This window comes from Amphiura filiformis, chromosome 12, assembly GCF_039555335.1.
Source record: "Amphiura filiformis chromosome 12, Afil_fr2py, whole genome shotgun sequence".
Classification (NCBI taxonomy): Eukaryota; Metazoa; Echinodermata; class Ophiuroidea; order Amphilepidida; family Amphiuridae; genus Amphiura; species Amphiura filiformis.
In genome coordinates this window covers 36389210-36412356 of record NC_092639.1, presented here as the reverse complement: position 1 = coordinate 36412356, position 23147 = coordinate 36389210, and the positions used below count along the sequence as shown (strand labels likewise).

Genomic DNA, 23147 nt, shown 5'->3' with positions numbered 1-23147 from the left:
TCTAAAGAACGTCAGAATTATTTACCAGTGTTGATAAATGTTTTAATAGATTAATAAGTTTCTTCATTCTATAGAAATTTTAAATAGCCAACATGTTTGTACTGGTCATCGTCACCTTAAACGTATCATTCAACTTACCTCATTATGACATTTACCTTAGTGAAAGTAACATATATATAGTGTCAATTCTTTCCATGGTATTATGGTTTCAGTCATTTGAAACATGGTTGAACTTATGGGTGTTATTTTGAAACCTCTCGTCATCAATTTAAATGTTCCTCTGTCATTGTCATGTTACAGGAATCGTCAATTACAAGAGAGGCAGGAGGCTCACGACAAATTCAATTCCGTCATGAAGCAGGTGATGCAATGGGTAGAGAAGATGGAGGACAAGGTGGATCGCTTGCCAACGATTGGAATCGAACCAGAAGCCCTCAGGCAACAGATGGAAGTTTACAAGGTTTGTTTCAAAATGATGTCAAATTATTATTATTAGATTTTGCTACTCTTTACCATCCATTGCAGCAGGCCCGTACGCAGGGGGGGGGGGTGCGACCGCACCTCCCCAAATTTGCAAAAGTATACAAAAGTCCCAGTTTTTTACAGTTTTTGGTCAAAAAGTCCAAATTTGAGGGAAAGTCCACTTTTCACAAAGTCGCCCCCCCCTTTGGAAAAAAGTCCACCTTTTCAAAATCAGCACCCCCCCAAAAAATCCTGCGTACGGGCCTGCATTGCAGTGATAAGAATACCATTTTCATTACACGAAGATATTCTGTAGGGAAAATGGAATTTGGGATTTACTGCTTTGACAGCTTCGTAAAAATATAACCTTACAAGTGACAAGTGGCGGTCCAAAGAGGGCACCCCCTCACATGCCCCCACCCTCCAGTCAAAACAAATAGTCACCAATAATCCTAGTATTTTGAGCAAAATGCAAAATTTCAGGCATTTGTCCTCCCTCCTTAAGATTGACTTTGCCCTTCCTCCCCCCCTTGAAAATTATGTCTGTTATCCCTGTAAATCAAAACACTCTGTTTATGTTGCCTTAGAAACAAAAGTAGTTTTGTGATGCAAAATGTTCATCCCATTATTCCATCACCTGCAGACTGAGATAAAATCTTGATTGATAATCACTCCATTTTGATTTTTGTTTTTTATCCTGACCTTTTGTTCTATGAAGTGCTTGGGCCTTGTGTTCATCGGAGCATAGTCGGTACTGGCTGGCCTATTATGACAATGCAGACAACGATTATAATTGCAATATTATAGCATCATAAATTACTATAATTTTTGTGTGCATTTTTTAGTATTGATCTTTTGCATTTTGATAAAACCAAACATGTTTCAGTTTACGAGCAAAAAAAAATTGATGTACAACAAGTTCAGATAGTAAATTTTAATCATTTTTATTAGAAATTAGCAAAAATTAGAACCGTGGTAAATTGTTGTTTTGTGAAACCAACAAATCTGTGATGTATATTGTCACCTTTATTGAATCCTGTTCTTTCATTTTAGGTTTAACACAGAGTCAAATCATATTGATTTTTTGTCAAGTAATAAACAGCATGATTTTCTGTTTATGAATAGGCTTGATTGTTATATATGCAAATATGAAGCTCCTGTCTTGCAATTATTATTACGGAATATTTTGACAAGCCGTATCAAAATAATTTGTGAAGCCCCAATATGTAGTAGCTCTTGTTTTGTTAATTGAAATTATTTGATAATATGCTTACAAATTGATTCAGACAATCAAAACTGTATAATAATTATTATTGAATTTAACAACAGATATAAATATAGCAATGGATGAATAGGATAACAAATACAGATTACAAAAGGCAAATAATGTTGCATTTATAAATCATAAACCAAGCCAATAAGCAATGTGGTTCTTTTTTCAATGCTGCACAATGTCTGGATGCAGTTCTAAGAATTAAAATTACCAGTATTTATGTTGAAATACAAAAAATTGTTACATCAATACATGTGCAACAACAACAAATTTTTTTCCGGAAAATTTTGCAAAAATCTGATTTTTTTTCTCAAAATACTATAAAAATACCCAAGTCGGGTATCAAAAAAAAAAAAAAAAAAAATCGCATTTCGCATTTGTTTTCAAACCACTCGTTGTTTTTTTGCCTTATTGGAATGGACACATTATCATGATTATGCTTAGGTTCATGTGTACTTTTCATCCCATAAATGATGGAATCATTCATTCAGACAATCACCAGTAATGTTATGCTTAATGGCCGCTGAACAACATTGTCCCTTATGTTCCTTGGAAACCATGGCAACTGATCAATTCTAATAATGGTTATTTGGCGCCATACAACTGGAATTTAATGCTCGTTCTCATCACCGATACTAAAAAACAAAATGGTAAATTGTAGTAAGCTGCTATGTCAACCTTGTACACTTTTGATATCAGTGAATTTGGTTTGAATATGGATATATTTGCGTGATTATGGATACATTTGATGTAAAATGGTGAGGAATCCTGCTGAGAAAAAAACCCTAGATTACCATTTTTCATTTATATTCACTGTGATTGAGTCAGAATTTGATTGTGAGCTGTCCTTCCTCATGGGTGATTGTCCGCAATGCACAAAGACTAATCATAATTCAATCAAGTAGGAAACCTTTTATGCATATTCCAATCTGTAGCTCTCCTAGTGTAAAAGGAAATCAGTGGAGCATAGAATTCAATGGATGCCTGTGACCATGAACTTGATGCTGCAACATGTTACAAAAGAGTAACAAAGAGATAGTTTGAATAGTGAAACACATTTTGTGTAAATGCTATTTTTATCCTGACTTATGAAACAATAAAAATGCTGTTAGGTTTGTTTATACAAGTAGTTGCTATGGTTTTATTAACAAGCTGAGGTGTAAATTAGATCAAATATCTGCATGAAATATTAATATGTAAAGTGATCATTTTTAGTGCCCAACTTTTATTCAACATGATCATGTGAGATAAGAGCCTCTCACTCTTGTCTTGTATATTTGTTTGGCAATGTACATAATTCAAAGCAGATTTTTGAGGTGTAAAATAGATCATATATCTGCATGAAATATTTATATGTAAAGTGATCATTTTCGTCCTCAACCTTTATTCAACAACATCATGTGAGATTAAAGCCTCTCACTCTTGTATTGGTCTTGTATATTTGTTTGGCAATATACATATTCAAAGCAGATTTTTTGGGGGAGGGGAAAATGAGTAACATTGTGACTAAACCTGTAATGTTATTTATACTACTGAAATTTAAGCAGTCACAAATATATAGGCTAGGTCTTAACCAATAGTTCTTGTGTTGGTAAATAAATACACATTTCACTTATATAGCAAACATACTTCATCAAATCAATTTGAAAAGAAATAATATTAATAAAACTATTTCTGTTCTTTCATATGTTATTAGCCTTTGCAGACAGATTATGACAACTACAATCCTAAGATTGATGAAGTCAACACACTTGGAATGGCTGTTGAAAATCTGTCCCAAGATCCAGATTTGCCCACATCCAAAGCCTCACCACTCAGAAGGTCCAAGCTGTACCTCCAAGCAAGATCCGATACCAGAAGCCTGGACACAAGGAGTATCAGCTCCAGGAGGAGTTCACTTGGCTCAGAGTTGGACCAGAGCTCATTCCTCTTGGAAGATGGTAAGATGCTGTTTCAGGCCTGAGCTCCAAAGTTTGTTTATTTTGGACAAGATGATAAGGGTGTTAAAGTATGAGGGATTGGTATATATATGTTTTATGGGTCAAAGTGATGTCCATCCCCAGAAGATCCATGCAATAAAAGTATTTCCTGGTACCAAGACCCCAGAAATCTGGCCACAAAAGTGTAGGATAAATTGCATTTGGTCTGAGTTGGATCAGAGCATGTTCATTTCATGGTAAGATTGGTTTGCAGGGGAGAAGGAAATCAAAGTGACAGGGACGGTGTCACAGAACCCTTGAAAGTAATACCACTTGTGAATCTAAACTTGACCTATTGATAGGCTCAAGGATGTACAAAAAGTTCAAGAAATTAGAAGAGCAAAAGGGACATGGAAGATCTATTTTGAGATCGTCAATTGGGTTCAGCAATTATAATTGAAGACCAAATTAAAAAGACTAGTTTGTGTATCATGTCCTGTCAAGCAGATTAAAAATGCTGTACTGTGCAGGTCAGCAACCAATCACGTCGCGCCTTTGCCCTGACGTCAGATGGCACAGACGCAAACTATTTTTATTTCGGTCTTCAATTATAACAAGAATGAGACTTTGTCTGTCAAAAGCCATCTTGGCTAAGTCATACAATAAAATTCATTAGGAAACGGATAAGATACTTTATTTTTACAAATAAGATTGAATGTAGTAACTCTTAGTAGTTGTTTGAATTTAAAGCATCGGATACAATTTGGATGTTTTGCTGTTTTATAACAACACACATATTGATTATCTGCCAATTTACTGTCATTTTCTTCCAAAACATATCCTACCTATTAGAACATAAATATACGGGCTTCCTGCTGGCTTCATAATGCTATGCGTGCTAACCATAAGCTTCAACATAAAAAGACCAAGTTTTGAGAAAATTTCCCAAAATATCAAGAGGTATCTTAAGAACCACTGAACCAATACTAGGCTTGTTTGTACTCATTTTAAAGCATTTTTCATGCCGGTTTCAAATATGGTCATGAAAATTTACAATTCTGACATTTTTGAACAATTCAAATAAAATTTGAAACTTGTCGTCTGCAGTCGACACCCGCGTGGAGAGAGTTAATATTGATTTGACATTCAAGATCTTGACTCCTGTTATAGTTTCTAGAAATCATAACATGTGCTGTTTGACAGAATGTTAAATGTTGTTAGCTGTAAATACAATTTCTGGTTTTATTAGTGAAGCAAATTGTAAATAAAGATGTTTTTATATGCAGTGGTAGATTTGAGATTGAATTTCTAATGTTAAATTATAGTAGTTTGACTATTTAGATATGCACATGAATGCATTTTGGAGGTTTACTTGATCAGCTTATTATAATTGTATGCTAATATATATATATATTGTTTATTCCTTGAATGAACAAGTTGGCAAATAAACAAAACATGTAAAGAAATTCGGTAACATGATAGTTAAACATGTAGGTATGAAAGTTGAAATAATTTATCTTTCTTAAAGAGCTCTCAGAGAAGAAAACTTTCTTAATCTAATACTTAGCTCTGTGTGTAATTTTCCTCATTAATCTTATCTTCCAGGTATGTCAGAAATTCAGAGGCAACTTGTGGATGCCAACGAAAGATACCAAATCTTGGGAGACAAACTTGCTGAACGTAAGTTTGATCTGGAAGGCACACAAGAAAAGGCACAAAACTACAAAGATGAACTCAGGGACTTATTGGCCTGGATGGACCAGGCAGAGAGGGCGCTCAAATCAGGTGTGCCAATTGCGCCAACAACAGATGAGGCTAAGAAGACCTTGGAGGATCACCTGGTAAGATTTTCAAACCTTATAAGGTTCTTGTAAGATCATGAGCTCTTCCTTGTGAAAGAGTGGACCAAATAGTCTGTTTATGCTTTTTATTTATAAGGTCATCCCCATTTGATGACTCTGTAGTTCATAATTCGGATGGAATTTGGAATAGTGAATTGACTGTACCAAATTCTGAGATTGTTGTTTGGCTCTATTTTTACGATTATCCTCATTTACGATGCAAGATTGTCATTCTCAAAATGTAACCGTTTTGGGAATAGCCATATAGCCCATCATAACGTTGGAAAGTGTGTAAACAAAATACCCATAATTATATATTATAATCCTCCTAAAATGTGATTTGCTAGTAAGAAAGTATGAAAAATTTACTCTGGAAACTAGTAGGTATGGAAATTGAACGATTCTAAAGGTCAAGTTGATTTTTACAGAAATATAAACTTGAAATACCTTATGATGCTGGCATAATTCCATCATGTTAAATTTAAGGAAATTAAGCAAAACAGGCAAAGTCTAGATCTAGTCATATTGTGTCAAGCTGTATTGTGTAGGTGTGTGTGTTAGAAGTTCAAACGGAAATCTCATCAAGGTTGACTTGGAGATAATTATTCATATTTCTCTTAAAGGTAATGCCTCATTACCTACTTCTTGTTTCTGGAATTTCTGAATAAACCCAGGTCAACTTATTTAAAGGTTACTCCCACTTATTCATAAAAAAAGGGTAGTAGAGGGAAGTGTTCTAGACATTACTGAATCAGAAATTGCTTCAAATATAGGGGAGGTGCAATAGTTGTGTACCTCATGGTGATTTTTTTTTGGGGAAGTGATTTTTGACACACAATTTAAGATACCAATTTTTATCCTAATACCCCCTAAAGCCCCCCCAACTTGTTACAAATTGAGTGGCTTCCTCGCAATGTGGACTGTGCCACATAAATATTTGAATCTTGACTAATTAAAATTAGTCAAAATAAGAACACTAGATTATAACTTTTTCAATACTAATTTGTTTGATAACAGGACTTTGTCGGTGACATTGAAGATCATAGCCCCAATGTAGCTTCTGTACATGGTTTGGGAGATGAACTAACTGTAAATAGAACCAATCAATATGGTGCTGATACTATCCTAGGACAACTAGCTCAGACAGGTAGGTATATGGGTGCAATGCAAGCTAGAATAGTTTGCATGTCACAGATATTGTTAGCGAAAGTGATAACTCAAAGCATAACCCCAACCCTTACCATATGGGTTAGGGTTAGGGATTTTGATCATAACCATAGCAAGAACCTTAGTGGTTAGGATTAGGTGTAGGGTTAAAACTTATGCCCAATGAGCACAAGTTGTTGACAATATCTATGACATGCATAGTGGTTTTCTTGAATGAGGCTGAGACATCCTCATCCAATTGTTGGCAGTTCAGATTATGCAGCATAAATGTTTGATGGCATAACTTATAAACATGGTTGTATGCCAAGCCATGATGATGTTCCTGTAGCTAAACTGTGAAAGTGCTATGGTTGGCAAGGTGGAAAACCTTGTATTGCTTTGTCTTAAGAGCAGATAAGATCCACAATTACCAACAAATGCTGCATGATCTAACATGACAACCTCACATACAAAATAAATTACAGTGGTGATGATTGAGTGTTGCCAAACTTTGTTGGACTATTCATTTACTATACATTTGTACAGTGGGATGAGCGCTCTTTGAAAGCAAATTAAATGCAAATGTCAGAATACTCCGTTTCAGACAATTAAATTTAAACTTTAACTCGGCAGGTGTACATGTATAAGCCTGCAGTAAGATTAAGGGTTTCCCTTCCAGGTGTCTGGTCAAGGAAGTCACATAGGGCTAGACACAGGAAAGGGGTCCACTGTATTAGATCAATTCAATAACATGGGTGTGCAGAAGGAAAGGCTTGACATGTGTATATTGAGTAGCTCAACCTTGACAATGAGATAGGAACTGGGTGGGGACTTGTTGTTCTCAAATCAAAGCCCATCGCACATTGTGTGTGAAAGAATTTCTGTGCCTCAAAATTGATCTGTAATGAAAGGATAAAAAACAAAAACTAGTTCATGTCTGGCATCCCTGTCAATCAAACTCCACATGACCGGTGATTGGTTGGCATCGCGTAACTAGGGCGGTGCCCTTGATAGTTCCGCGATAGTAACGAATCATGATGTGATGCTTGATTGACATCGACATCAGACACGAACTAGCTATTTTATTTCTGACTTTTGTTATAACGTGCAACTGAATCCTACATGTCTTTGCACAGGAATGTCTAATTATTAAATAAGCAATTAAAAAGTACAAATTTCAATGTAAGGGACAAATCACCCAATCATTATCCTTACTCCAATTAAGTATCGTTTGAGGCTAATCACAATCCTGAAGATATGATCAAAAGAAAAAGGAATTTGAATCTGATGTAATGGACAGAGGAATTTGGATTAAATTTGAATTAAATATCTTTCATAATCACAGTATGACAGCTTGTGGCTTGCAATTGTCCTATCACAACCTAATTCCAAACCCTTTGCATTTTGGTTACCATGGTAATTCTGCCGAGAACCTGTGTCAAAGTTCAGCAACACTCATAAGCCAGTATTGAAAGTGACTCACTAGGATCCACAACATGCTCATCTATCAAGGCACAGTTTTTTAACCCCAATACATTTGTATATTCATTGAATGAACTTTGAAAATTTAGGTACAAAAACTCATACTCTGTAACTAGAGGTCAAAATTTGCACTAAGATTGTTTAATTGAGGTTATTGAACTATTGTCATTGGGATGAGGCTATTGTGGTCTATAGTGACTTGTTTTCAGTGCCCCGATTTGTGGTAACTGGGATAGAGTCATTATAAAAAGAATTATTAGAGCATACAATGAGCATATGTTAGAAATGTTGATGTATAATAACACATGTTCACTAATATTACAAATGATCATGTCAAAATGCAACAAATTATCACACTGCTTGCATCCAGACTAAAGATGAACTGCTGAACTACTATCTACTAATGTATTACACATAATAGATGTAAGGTCAGGTGACAGAATGAATGATTCTGAAATGTTATACCATAATCTCTCTGCTCTAACAAACATTACATATATATACACATAATAGATGTAAGGTCAGGTGACAGAATGAATGATTCTGAAATGTTATACCATAATTATTCTCTCTGCTCTAACAAACATACAGAGTATTACATTTCCAAAAATGATTAGAAGTCATTATTAAAGGGGAAAAAGCGCAGTGATTTATATTGCGCTACGCACCGGCACAATCCCTAGATGTTGATCCACAAGCCTCAGCACACTTTACAGGTTGTCGCTGACCACTACGGTCCCATATCATTCCATAAACCGTTAGGTTTATTACTTTTCCCTGAAAATTATCATTTTCATAGAAAGTAGCCCCTTAATATTAGAATAAATACCAGGTTACTCAGTGAAAAGAGAATTAAAGCCAATGTAACAGAAACATTAATGATTTATTTTCCTCAAAAATTTTTCTCACGATTTGACACGCTATTTTCAGCATTGTGGTTACATTGCCATTGAAAAATGTGGGGCCATTCATCAGATAAAAGGGAACATTCACTGTAGAGAATAATATTAGATATACAATGTAACTTATGGGATCAGTAGACACCAATTGAAGAATTCAATCTAAGTGACAGATAATTCATCACATAACAATGATGAAGTCAATAGACATGATAAATCACAGTTTGATATAAAGTACTATTAGTAACAACAAGCCTAGCAGAGCTATGCTGTGGTCTGACAGGTGTATTAATGGTTGTGGTATACCAAGGTAGTAAGTCCATATCTTCAATTACACTTAACCTGAGAAGATCGCCATAGCAGGTAAGTAACTATTAGTCATTAAGTATTTTAACACTTTCTCTGCTGTAAATAGTGAAATTTGATGAGGTCAAAAGCAGTGGAATGGTCATTGCAGTCTGTTTTAAATATTATCACCCTATTTTATATATGACAGTTGGCTATTATCACGACAATTTTAGTCATTATTATGTCCAGTATATCAAATATCAGTATGCCATTTCAATATTGTTAAATTACAATTCATTGTTTAATTTTCAAAAGTAAACATTCCACAGGGCTATTCCAGTTGAAATCCACACACCCCTTTGGAAGACATAAGCTTAATATTCCACACAGGGAGTGTGAATTTCAAATGGGATTACCTGAATGGGTGACTCCATTTGAAATCTACACCCCATTTGAGAGATTAAGGTTATGTCTTCCAGAGGAGGGTGTATGAATTTCAACTGGAATTTCCCATATAGACAATGATGTCAGCTTTGGTTGCAGTTGTTAATGAGGATTTCTGCAGCCATCTGACAATAAATAACTCCTTAATTCATACTACTATTTTCAGATCTCTTTAATTCAAATTAACTTTCAAGATGAAAATGATGAAGATACTGCTGATTAAATTTGGTGAAAATTAGGTGTTCATTTGCTTGCAAGTACTGACCTACATAGCTGCAAAAGCCGTTGACCTCTGGTAGAAATCTCTAATGAGCAGAGAAAAGTGTTCAGTCAAGGTGTGCAAGTGTGTTAGAAAAGATGTATCTGCAGTAACCAGTTAGTTCTCCCACCATGTGGTAAAATATGTTATTTTTTATATGTCGCCTTATAAGATAATTCTTTATTAACAGTCACTCTAAAAAACATTTTCATATAACTCAAGAATTCAAAGGTCGAAAAGTACATTTTGTGTCTGAATTAAAATTTAACAAATATATATTGCAGAGCAGTTGGTTGTTACAGATACACCTTTCTTACACACACAGTCAGTTGTATACCCAAGTTGAAATTCAATATCCACAAGTTAATAATACCACAGACACTGTACTTGCTAGAGCAAAACTCTTCACTACACTCATACTACCTAATAAAATAAAAAATACTACCTAATTGCTCGAGTGAAAATGTAATATCTATACAAAAATAACATTGCATTTGGCTTCCTCGTGATGGTAGCCAAAGTAACTGTGGCCTACAGATACACCGCCTTTGATCACACGTGTATCACACGCAGACGCTATTCTCTCAAGGAAGCCAACTGGAAAGCAAAAATAAGGAATCTGGTAGTAAAGAGAGTGTCACACTCAGCTGATGATGTGGCTGTGATTGAGTGGAATCCATCAGATATTAGTAGGTGATGAGTTACACGGTGCTATCTACTAATTGAGGAATGGACTAGGAATAGGGTCCAATCACTGGGTAGCTTTAATATACTTTGACTGGGTGAAATAACAACAGCATTAGTGTAGGAGTGTATAGGAAACCACAATCCACCTAATGTATTTTAATCAATACATGAAATATGTGATAGCCAGCATGTAATAAGGTGTTGCAAGCCTGGAGTAAATTGATAAAAATATTTTGATAAAATATTACACAAGCTCACATAATTATATATGGCAATTTTGACCAATGTGAACACTTTGACCAATGTGAAATTGAAAATGGTATGAGCTTCAATACCCAAGATGACAGGAATACACAATTGTATAAACTGTGTGTTCTCTTAAATGAGCTTTTGAAGGATTCTACAGTGGGCTGTTGTCAGTAAGATATCAAATATCATCATCTCCATGAGACACAGTTCAATACTTTGTAAGAGCTAATGGATGTATGAGTTGACATGGTATTGTTTTGGTACTAAACTCACATAAGCCTAGAATCCAAATCTAAAGAGGAGAGCGGGCCATATGAGCTTATGGCCCATGCCTTGTAGAATGAGAGTGTGATTGCTTCAATTTGGAATGGGATATTGGGTATATTCATAGAAACAGGATTTCAATAGGGTCAAATATTGGTCAGAAGTATTGGGTTTTATGTAGTTTCATTGAAATTCAAATTAATGGGAGTGGAGAACACAAAGTCCATGTATGCTATTTGATTAATTTTGATTAGATTGTTTTGAACAAAAGGCATTATTTATTTTTTGGCCACCTGATCAGTGTTGGTTATAAGTTATGCTTCCCTGCGCTGAGAGGTTGTTAATTTCAAATCAGCAAAAAATATAGTATGTTAGGAAAAATATATAGTAAAACAGTAGTCTGCCACTCAGAACAGGTCACTGTACTTTTTAAAGAAAAACTAAGCATGCCATTGAACTATTGATTATCAAATTTGTAGCAAAAATAGTAGCAAATGATAAAGTGCATTTCCTTAATGAGGATGTAATACTGAGATAATGAAAAGTGAGCTATTGTGCCCCTGGATATATGAATGCGAGTAATTAATTTATTACTATATATTTTTATATTCAGTACTGTAACCGTGGAAATTTTTGCGCGACATTATTTTTGCGCTTTTTGCGCACAATTGAACTAGCATGAATTAAAAATTAAAAAATTATTATTGTATGTAGGCCTATGTAAGGAAGCTCAAAATCGCAAAAATAAAAACAGGTAAATTTTGCAAAATGCAAAAATTTACACTCAAAGAAATGTCCACGTTTACAGTAAATGGACTAAGATAAATGGATAAATTGGAGAGACTAATATGTATTGCCTAGGTGTGACATAAGAAAATAATATAAAATTATCAGTGATTACATGTGAGTGGGAGAATGATAAAAACATTATACCAGTTTGATTTCATATCAGCCATTTGATTTGTCCAATTTTATTTTCTATATATCCAAAAGGCTGCTGACGATATAAACATTCATATTGATTTAATAATATTTAGTTATAATATTTGCTTATAGTATTGCTCTTTTTACTTGACATCTTATCTGAAATTAATAATTATAGTTGGCATTAACAACACCTGAAACCAGTAGTACTGAAATATGAGATACGAGCATGCAATTGTACATGTCAGGTTCGCCACCATATGCTGGTAGAGTATCTTGTTCATGTATTGTTGTAAGTAACTGTTATATACCAGATACGCTGATGATGAGTTAATATGACCTTATATTAGGGAAACAATTCATCATTTAACACACAGCAAAGATGAACCTGAAGTAGCTGCTGTTCAAAATGAGACAGATCAATATTTATGTCAGATGGTAATGAGGAATTTAGGGGGAACATGAATTGTGTTATTCTAGCAGGAAAAATGCAGAAACACATATTTAATTTAAGATATTGAATATTTGAATATAGACAATGGAAAAAGGAGGAACACCAAATGTTATTTTGGTAAAAACTATTTATATGAACAAAGAATATCAGCTTACTTTCAAATTGCATTTTCACAATTAATATGTTTAAAAATTGTTATTTTGGACGATTTCCCCCAAAACAATGTAAGTGTAGCTTTGAACTTGAACAATATAAAATGAGTGTTTACTTTTTATGAGTTGGAGTTAGAGTTAGAGTTAGTTACAGAATCAAAATCAAATCAGTTAGAGTTAAAGTTCAGAATCTTTGGTTCTGTCTGACATCAAAGTAGGCCATTTGAAGCAACTCTACCTGTAAAATGCAACTCTAACTCTAATTGTAACTCTAAATCAAAACTCCAACTTGTAACTCTAACTCTACATCGAACTTTAAATGTCACTCTAACTCCAACTCGAACTCGAACTCATAAAATGCATTTACTCATATAAAAATTAAGATACACAGTTGATAAATATACTGGTGTTTAAATATTACCAAGAAATCATGGTGGAGGAGCTGGTGCATATCCAATCTGCTAAATGGTAAATTTATAATTTAATTTATGCAATTTCAAGTAGTCATATTTGGAGTTGACTATTTGATTAAAAGTTGTTTTTGCGTAGCTTTGATTGAATTTATTGGAGCATTGTTTGTGTAGATCATTGTTTGTGTAGCAAATTGTTGGTACGAAATTGCAATTAGGAAGCAAAATGTCGCAAATTGTATGCTGATGTTTTTATAATAAAATTGATTTAGGTTAGGTATAAGGTTGTTTGCTATTGTGTTCATGTTCAACTGAGTAGACATTTTAGTGTGTTTTCTTTTCACTATAAAAGCATCTTTGTACATGTGAAATTCAAACATAGAACTTAGATTTCAGAAGTCTTGAATTCTTGGTAACCAAAAAAGATCCAAAAATACTTATTGATACATGTATGTCACATTTGAACATGTGTCAAGAACAGCAATACCTATTTAATAGATTTTTGAAATATTTAGTTAGATCCATGTATTTCCTTTGACTTTGTTTTAGGAAATGATTTTTACAATGGCTTGACATGCGCATATTTTTTTGGGGGGGCGCCAGCCCCCCGGGGTCAAAGCAGGGGGCGGCAAAATTAAAGGGGCGGCAGGAAGAAGAAGGGCGGCAAAAGAGGGGCGGCAGAATAAGAAGGGGTGGCAAAAAGAATTAGTTAAGAAAAAATTGTACTATACATGAAAATGTGTTGCTTTTGGGGCGGTAGCGCCTATAATTTGTTTTTTTGTTTTTTTTTGCTCTTCACTTTTTCAAACGACCGTAAAAAAAATTGGGGCAACCTTTTCGGGCTGTTGAGGAAGGGGCGGCAAAATTGGCTTTTCTTCAGCCCCCGGGGAAGGGGCAGCCACGGTACGCCACTGCTTGACCTCTTGCCTTGTGGATGACATGGCTAGAAGCGGACTTTTGTACACTATATGTAACCCTAAATGAGTCTGAAGATTAACTATCATCCCAAAATATGGCAGATAATTATTAGTCATCAATGCCCTCTTTTACCTGGATACAAGAGCTCAGTAATTGATATCAGAGCTTGTAAATTGATGATATGTTTTTCATCTAGGTTCACCTGCTCAAGATAGAGAATAAAACAACTATCAGTACATACACTGTTAAGACCCTGGGTTAAGACCCTGTTTAAAAACTTACACAAGTGCAATGTTCCTACTTCCTAGTCGATACGAACAAATATCATGAATCTAAATATTTATAAACAAGAAATGAATATCTGGTACAACTGTTTTCAAATTTTATCTACTTTTACCATATTTTAACATCTGCTATATTGTATCCATTCTTGCACGATATGCACGGTTATATTTTGCCTGTAAATAAACTCATCCCTAGATGCGCCGTCCGAAATGTGCAGGTGGATAGCAAATTGTATTAGAGCTTAGACAGTGAGGTGGTATACGAAATTGCGGAACCCGACAGTCAGGTACAGCCGGACACGTAAACATGCAGGATATGCTATTTTACAACGTTCTTTTAAATCATCGGTTTTTCAGACGAAAAATACATGCCATTTTTGGGAAAAAAAAAAAAAAAAAAAGTTCTACGGTCGGGACTGCCGAGACGGTCGGTCGGACGAGGGCAAGCAAGCAACTTTTTTTTTTTGCCTTATGGGTGGACTGAACACTAGTTGTATACAAATAATTTAACAGATTGTTTAAAATTCTGAAACAACCTGTTTTAAGATTTTACACAACTGGTTGTTCAGTTCAACTTTTAAACAGGGTTGTTTAAATTTTTAAACAGTCATTTAAATAACAGTGTATGTAGATTAAAAAGAAAGAAAGGGAACGTCCTTTCCTTCATGAAAATAAAAGATCACTTTCAGGCCTGACACTCTGCAGCTGTTTACTAAGCTTTATGATAAATTGGTTTAATCTGTTTGTTTGCTTGTTTGTGACATTTGTGCCTGCATTTGTAGCTATATGTACAGCAGAAATGTACTGAAATCCTCCAGTAATTATGAGTTTCAATTTGTGTTTATAGTTTCATGATAAATGTAAGCTATTGATATATATGGTTAAAATTGTAGCCTGGGTTTTAGAGCTGTCTTGGTGCATTTTTGTTAATTTAATCATATATTTTTTTAAATTATTATAATACAAGTATTCGCTGGATGACTATGGTACTTGCCGGTTGCATCCTGTAGTCTACCTGATCAATGATCATGCAGTATGTACTCATGAGGCAAATCACCCGGGCAAATCATTCACATCTCTGACCAGCAGAATTTTGTGTGTACTGCCCTCTATTTTTGGCAGCATCATTGGGATTAAATGCACACTCCGGAGATGGTAGCATGTTGGATCCAAGGGTGGGGCTAGAAAATGATATTGATTGTGTTGTGCTTAATTAATTCCCAATTATTGGATCTCTATGATCTCATCACTTAAATGTAATCTGTCATGATCAGATTTTAGTTTTTCCCTGCATCAGGTATTTTTTTCTCTGGAGGTGTAGCTTTAGATTTTCAAAATGTGGGGAAATAAGATTAGTGTATGTAATGAAGTGTATTTTTGCTCACATAATGATCATTCCATTATGTGCGCATTTTAAAGCACTTTTACTGTAAAACATGGACGTATTGGATTGGGCGCATCACAAATGCTTATAAATCAAAACGTCTTGGCTAACAGGCCTTATTGTTCAGTGTTCATGGCTGAAGCAATTTTTATAACAAGCAAAAAACAACGTTTGTAATGGAATGTTTCAGGAAGCCTTACATTTCTGTAAAGTGCAACTAACCTTTGATGATTAGACCAAGACCAAGGTTAGACTCAGATGTTGAGGTAAATTACCTGGCGGCAATATAAATGGATTTCCTACATTAATGGTACACTAATGATTGTTGTAGAGACAATGAATGATTTTAACTAATTTGACTGTCTTCATGCAAAGAAGCTTTCCAATAAATTCGTATTGATAGTTTTGTAGACCTGTGGTGTATTTTTGAAAATATATTGGTAGGAGTGGTTTTATGCGTCTCTGTTTAGTTGCATAGAATTTTCAATCAATTCATAATTAATTGTACATTTATATAAAATTTGGTAAAGCTGACATTAACTTGGCTGTTTTCCCCAATATTCAGAGGCATCTGGCAACAAACCACAAATTGCATTTAGATTAAATGCAAAATAGAATTATATTTGGGCGTATTAAGTGCAAATGATAATGACAGTGTCCAACACACCTTGTGTAGATAATAAAGGGACCGTTTTCACAAACACCTGTAACATGTTGTAAGGCCATTATTAAAACTTCACAGAAAAATTAACCGTACCACAAAAAGTCTAAAAGGAAAACCAATGCACATCCTAAGGCTCATGGCCAAAGCAAGCGAGGTGGCCGTGGCTGACCCACTTTTTGAGAAATTTGTTACGTTTTTCTTTATAGCTTTATTCCAATTTTAGCGCATTTGGTATTTTGGCCAGTGACTGCCCCACATTTTTCAACCATGCTATAACAGCCCTGTAATTTTGTGGTTCATTATTAACTTCACAGAAAAATTAACCGTACCACGAAAAAGTCTAAAAGGAAAACCAATGCGCATGCATGCATCCCACGGCTTCATTGGCTGGGCCAGCAAAATCCCCGTAGCTACCAGTTGGGTCTTAGGTTCGAATCCCAGGGGTACCAAGTGACTTTGTTGTTCATCATCTCTCCTTTTTTGTTCCTTCTTTCCCTTCTGATAGCAAAAATTCACGGGCCATGTTAGGTTAAAGTGTCAGTGTGGTATTATAGTTCATGGACATTTATAGGTACCATCATAAAATACAAATTCATGCATATTCACGAAATTGGTTAAGACTTATGGTATACCAATACTTACATTGGCTTTAGAGATAAATAGGGTGAAATAATAAAAGAGACATATCAATTTAACCTATTACTCAATAATATTTAATTGACATGGTAAAAAATATAGCATGATAGTTACTGGCAGTGGAAGAAATGAAATAATTTTAATATAATAGTGTCCAGGACTTGTTAATTACAGTAAACACTCTGTTTGCAATTATGTGTGACAGATGGTTTGGGAAATTGTGTAATCATGAAAGGAATAAATGCGATACTCGATCCAGGATTAGAAACTTCATAATTATCTATTCTATATGTAGCAATTAAAACGTACATTGAATTATGTCAAAACTTGTGTTATTGGTGGCAGAGGAACTTTGACATCAGGGTCAACACAATTTAAAGAACATTGAACTTAAATGCAAAATTCATCAAAATTTGGGTGTGTTTTCGTTTGTTTGGATTTTTTTTGTTTTTTTGGCATTTTTTGGAAAAAGCATAGATGTGCTACTGAAGCAGACAAATGGCAAATGAAAGCATCTGATAAAAGACAAAATCTGGCATGCAGATAGAATTCAATTCTGTTCATACTTTTATTACTTACTAGTAGACATGACAGATTGCAATTTACACTTAAGTTACAGAGCAGGTTATTTACATGCTTTGTGAAATAGGTATGATATATTATAATCAAATTGCCAATACATATTTTTTGATAATTTTGGTTGTGCATTTTAAGGCAACAACAAAAAAGAATTGAGCAGAAAATGTCGGAAAATCCCTTTAAAAATGACTATGTAAAAAAATTTGTGACTATATCTTATTCCGAAGAGATTTGATATTTATATCGGCATGACTTTATGGGAGAGATGGAACATTGAACCCCGCATTGAACTGACACAAAACGATCTATGGTTTCATGCATATAAAGTTGTGCATTAGGTGCATAACAACATGTAGTGATACCAGCAAAACATATGATGAATTGATTAGCTTACAGGCTCTATAGTACATTCATGACTAAATAGGCAAACTGGCCTACCATATGAACACAGTGTTATGCGAGTATGGGACATTAATTTGGAGAAGCAGGAAAGAAAAAAATGATTTTGAGAACAGTGAAAAAAAAGCACAGCCTCTTTTGTTTCTTTATTTTATTTTTCTTGTCACACTGATAAACAAGCCTCATTTCTATTTTGTGTAGATCAGAGTATTGCTTGACAGATGTCATGCTATTACATTCCCAGCCTAATTTCATTTATACTGTCAATATGAACATATGCATTACACATTGTTGCTTCATTACATTAGTATTACTTCCATTATGTATATGATTGCATCCAATTTTACTGTCGGTTTTGACATGTGTGCAAGCATCATGTATTTTGATTATGCTTTGGTTTGATATATTTAGCCTAAAGTGGAAATCACATTGACAAGGGGGTGTAATTCAGGAAGTGGTCAGAATGTAGGATGTGTTTACAAGATCATTGACTGGATCATGACTTGGGATTATTGACAATTTTGATTACAATGTGACAAGAGGGATGTGAGAAAACATCCCTGGTCATGAGGGACTTTTGATTTTTCCTCCATTTAGCTGCAACTCAACCGCAAAGACCAGATGGAAAATTAACATGATTGGACATTTTCATATAATCATAACAACCAACCATTCCTTTTCATAGGGTGGTCAGCTGTATGTACAAGACTTGCTCTTCTTTGGTCAACTTTTCCTATGTTTTGTGTGCAGTTTGTTGAATCATTTTCTTAGCTTTTCTTGTCATTAAAACTGGTATATTACTTCTAGATGTTTGAGTAGAATGTTACTATGGTGAGCACAAACATCAGTAAGTCAGGTGATTTCAGATACCCAAGACCCATAACGTAAATGCTTGCTTGTATCATCATCAGTGGCAAATTACTTCCCATTTACAGATCATAAATAGAATTATAATAGATTTTCAATCGTACACATCCTATTCTTGTATACCAGGTGGTTTTGAGTTCCTGTAGGTCATTGACTGAGGATACATCTTATTTGTCTTATTTTCCCTATCTTGTGGGCATTATTAGTAGTGTTTTGTTTTGTATTGTTTATTTTTGTTTTGTTCACTGAGATTAAGCTCTCATTATGCAGTGACTTGATTTCCGACTGACCTCTATTTGGTAGCTATCATTCTATCATGTCATGATACAAAATTTTCCCTGAAGAAGAGAGAGAGGAAGTTTAAAGTCTGAACACACCTTTGAATTCAATCTTTCGTAACACAAAGGATAAAAACCTGAACTCTGATAACTTATCATAACTAACAAACAAACAAACACTACGCCCGCTAAGCGTAGGCCTATTTTCCTGTGGTCTATTGACATTTTGAACCACAATTATGTGACACATTTATACATATCACAATTTTCAACTTTAAAAAACATTTTAGAGAGAACATTATTTCAATTGAAAGGTCTGAAAGTATCTCATCAATTTTCACAGGCTTTTGGCCCCATTGGCTGCCTTATTTCCACTTACCTGGGTCCAAGTAAGTCATTCTGTTCATGGTGATGTAATGGGATGTTTACATGTTGTTATGTTGTAAAGGATATCATGCATAGAAACCATGGAGTAAGCATATAGATGGAAATGACACAGACAGTCATGTTTAGAATATTTCCTTCCGGAAGAGATGAGCATCAGGCCTAATAAAGTTTATTGATCTGAGAGGAATCATAAGTATTTGTATTTCATGTTTTATGTTGGAATTTTAATATTAAGTAAAAGTAGCAATTTGTCACTGAAACTGATTTTTGAGATAATTATGAATGATTTGAAGACATTTAGGCTTCGTTGTGTGTTTATTACTATTCGGAATTCCTAAAAAACAATGACACCTCCGGCATTGTTGTTTCTTTGTTTGTTTCAACTCATAAGTAAAGAAGTGAATGAAATGCCCAACTTTGGATGATAATAATTAAACAATAAATCCACACATTGTCACAACAATATTTGTACCACTAAACAAGCTGTACTGCTGATTCATTTTCCCACATTTTGAAAATGTATTTATTTTTCATATTATAAACAATAGAGATAAGGCCTCATAACCTACTCTGCATACTTGGCCTACAAACATAATGAAGACCACTTCCATTGCAAACTATTTTTGTGTGGACTATTGACCAGAGATGTGACATCACTGAGTTGTGTCTGGGGGTTAGCCTCCTACCATCTACTACCAGCAATGAGTCAGTCACCCAGTCAATGACAAGTTGACAACTTGAATTTGATCTGAATCCCTACACAGTGTTCCCTACTGCTTGGGGTTGCCCTTCTGATGGACTGTACCAATATGGCTAATTGTAGGGGTAGCAAGTTATATGATCATGATGACATTTAAGTTACTAGAAAAACAAGAAGTTCATTTGCTTCTAGAAAAAATTTTGTGGGTGAGAAAGAAAATACTTCAAACATTTTGTACTATGGAAACAACCTATATGTCTCATACTCTTTCTAAAGATGCTTTATAAGCATTCGAACTCATTGGGGGCAATGATCTTTAGTGAGAGTCTATGCCATTTGCTCTCTGTGTGCATACTGCATACCATACTATAAAACTGTCAAATTGTGTCAAAATTCGATCGCTGCAATTTTTATCCATTTGAATAATATTAGATTTTCTCTCATTCAAAAAGGGAAAAAAATGGAACAGTTGTGGAATGAACAAATGTTTTCTAGCAACATATTAATGAAGGTTTAGATTGGGATTCTGATATGGTTTTAGCATCTTACATAAGTAGGCCTATACCTTAAATCGTGGGTGGTTTATGTGAACATAATGTCACGTATTGCTTGAAACATTTAGCTCCATAATATTTCAACAAAATGCACCAGCACAAACAAGTCTGCACCAGGTATGAAAGGTGAACCATTGAATAGAAGTGGGTCACGTAAAAACTTCTTAGATTTCAGATACCCAACTTAATCTGTTTTGACCTGAATAATGTGTAGGCAGAACCTGGGAGTCTGACACGGAAACTGATGGAAAATATGATTGCAACGTCTTAAATAAACAATGTTAGTTTCATGTTTTGGTGATTACACTGTATTATTACCATTTTGAGACCTGTCAGTTAAGATAAAAAGAAACTTGCAACCAAACAGGTTTTCCTCAAATTCATTAAAGATTAGATTTTTAAGTGGGGCCCTGAAGTCTAAAGTCATTGAATCAAAATATGCTCTTGACATGATCAAAACCCGGGGATCAAAAGGTTCAGATTAAAATCAAAAGATCAAGATGAAAAAACAACAATGTCAACAGCATGATGCAATATTTTGCTCTTTGAATTTGATTAAAATTCTTTTTTCAAAAGATTTGTATTTTTGGATTAAGATTTTAGTTTCAATTAATTTTGTTACTTCTTTCATTCAATACTCAACACAAATCATGTCCCAAATCAATTTGATCCCAGGTAAGTATTTCTTTTATAACAGATTTGATGAACCAGATAAACTTGTTTGTGGATATGTGACCCATTTTAGACCTAAGTATTACATCCCATTTGGAAATCCTGTAGGTCATTGTTACTTTTAGTTTTGGTTTCTCCTTATTTGGTCTCTAAACCTAAATGCACCAACAATATACCAATAAACTTACATAATAAGTCATTATTTGATTGCAAATTTTGCATACAGAATCTAGTGATTATTAAAAGCTGTCAAACCATGGGAACATTTCGTGAGACTCCAAAAGAAAATTTGAGTCACCGCTGTGATGTCCTATGGGCTCAAATCACCAAACAATAGAACCTTTTATTCATTGCGTGTGGATTTCAACCTCCCTATTGACTCAGTGGATCAGTCCAGGCAGTAATCGACCTCGAAAATTGAGGTCATGGTTAGCACTGATGACAACTGTACACTTCATACATGTGTGTGTGGGTTTAGCATTCATTTGAATCCTGCTTGGAAAACACTACACATTTTATATAAATACCAAGCCAAGATGATGTGAATATATATTGTATATACACCACTGTGCCTTACTGGATGTTTGCATTCACTTAATGGAAATTCATTGATTTTATAATATTTTTCTACTGATATCGTTAATTTTTAAGCAAAATCAGCCAGCGTGAACAACCACCTTGCTATTGTTATTCCTTGTTTTGCACTGCATGTGGCTTTATATTCTCTGTTACACTATACTGCCGGATATGTTAACGTTTGGCAGTGTGTTAATTAAGCACAAATTATCCTGAAGATTCGCTATTATATCTGCTTAATGAGTCGTGGTATGTTTTGAATTCCAAAGACATGTTGACATTCACCGGGGACATTCAGTACTGCCATTGTTTTACTATCTTTAGTGTCACTGCTTTGAACATGTGTCACAGCATCTGCATAAGGAAACAGCTTTAATTGGAGAGGTGTGACAGCAGGAGACCAGTACTATCTTTTTATGTCTTCTTTATTAATCAGTCGTTGCTAAGAGTGTGTTGCTTATTCTTCATTCAATCATCTAATCGGTTTGCTGAAGGGTCAGTTTGTTTAACCACAGATAACGCTGCTTCAATGCATGCATGGTTATAGGACTGTAATCCTAGTTGCAAACACTGTCAGGATTGGCTAGGCTGCCAAGACAAAAACGAAACAAGCAACACCTACGAAAGTCAGAACTTTCTTATCATTTACCAAGTTGAAGGAAGATAATCAGGTGGCAGGTCGAGGAATAGAAGTGAAAGCACACATATACACCACACTAGGAAAGCAGAAATCAATATTTGTTCAGTATTGCATATTGCCCGTGACTAATATTTATACCAATAACAACCTGTGGAGTTACCGACAACTGTGGTACCATAGCATGACAGCACCAAAGAACAGACTGGGATAGTATTAAGTCTCAGCAGCAGTACTAAATTGGAATTACATTGAAAATACTATGCTCACTGTGTGTTATGATAAATAAGCTCATCTACCTCAACTAGACCATGCGAACATACAGTCCAACCATGGGAGACTCAACACCGCCAAATGGCCCTCAGCGCTTCTTCATCACAGGGCGCAAGGATGGGGAACCGATGGAAATCACCGTCTCCTCCAGAAATAACGGAATGTGTACGTGTAACCACCATAGAG

The 23147-nt window shown here is 34.8% G+C and overlaps 1 protein-coding gene across 1 annotated transcript in view; it reads left to right on the top strand.

The window, feature by feature from the left end:
* Window positions 1-23147, top strand: part of LOC140166139 (uncharacterized) — a 223096-nt gene that overhangs the window by 123507 nt on the left and 76442 nt on the right. The window contains 4 exon segments of the mRNA XM_072189524.1: window positions 301-460; window positions 3432-3675; window positions 5260-5495; window positions 6513-6642. Coding sequence (XP_072045625.1) covers window positions 301-460; window positions 3432-3675; window positions 5260-5495; window positions 6513-6642 — 770 coding nt within the window.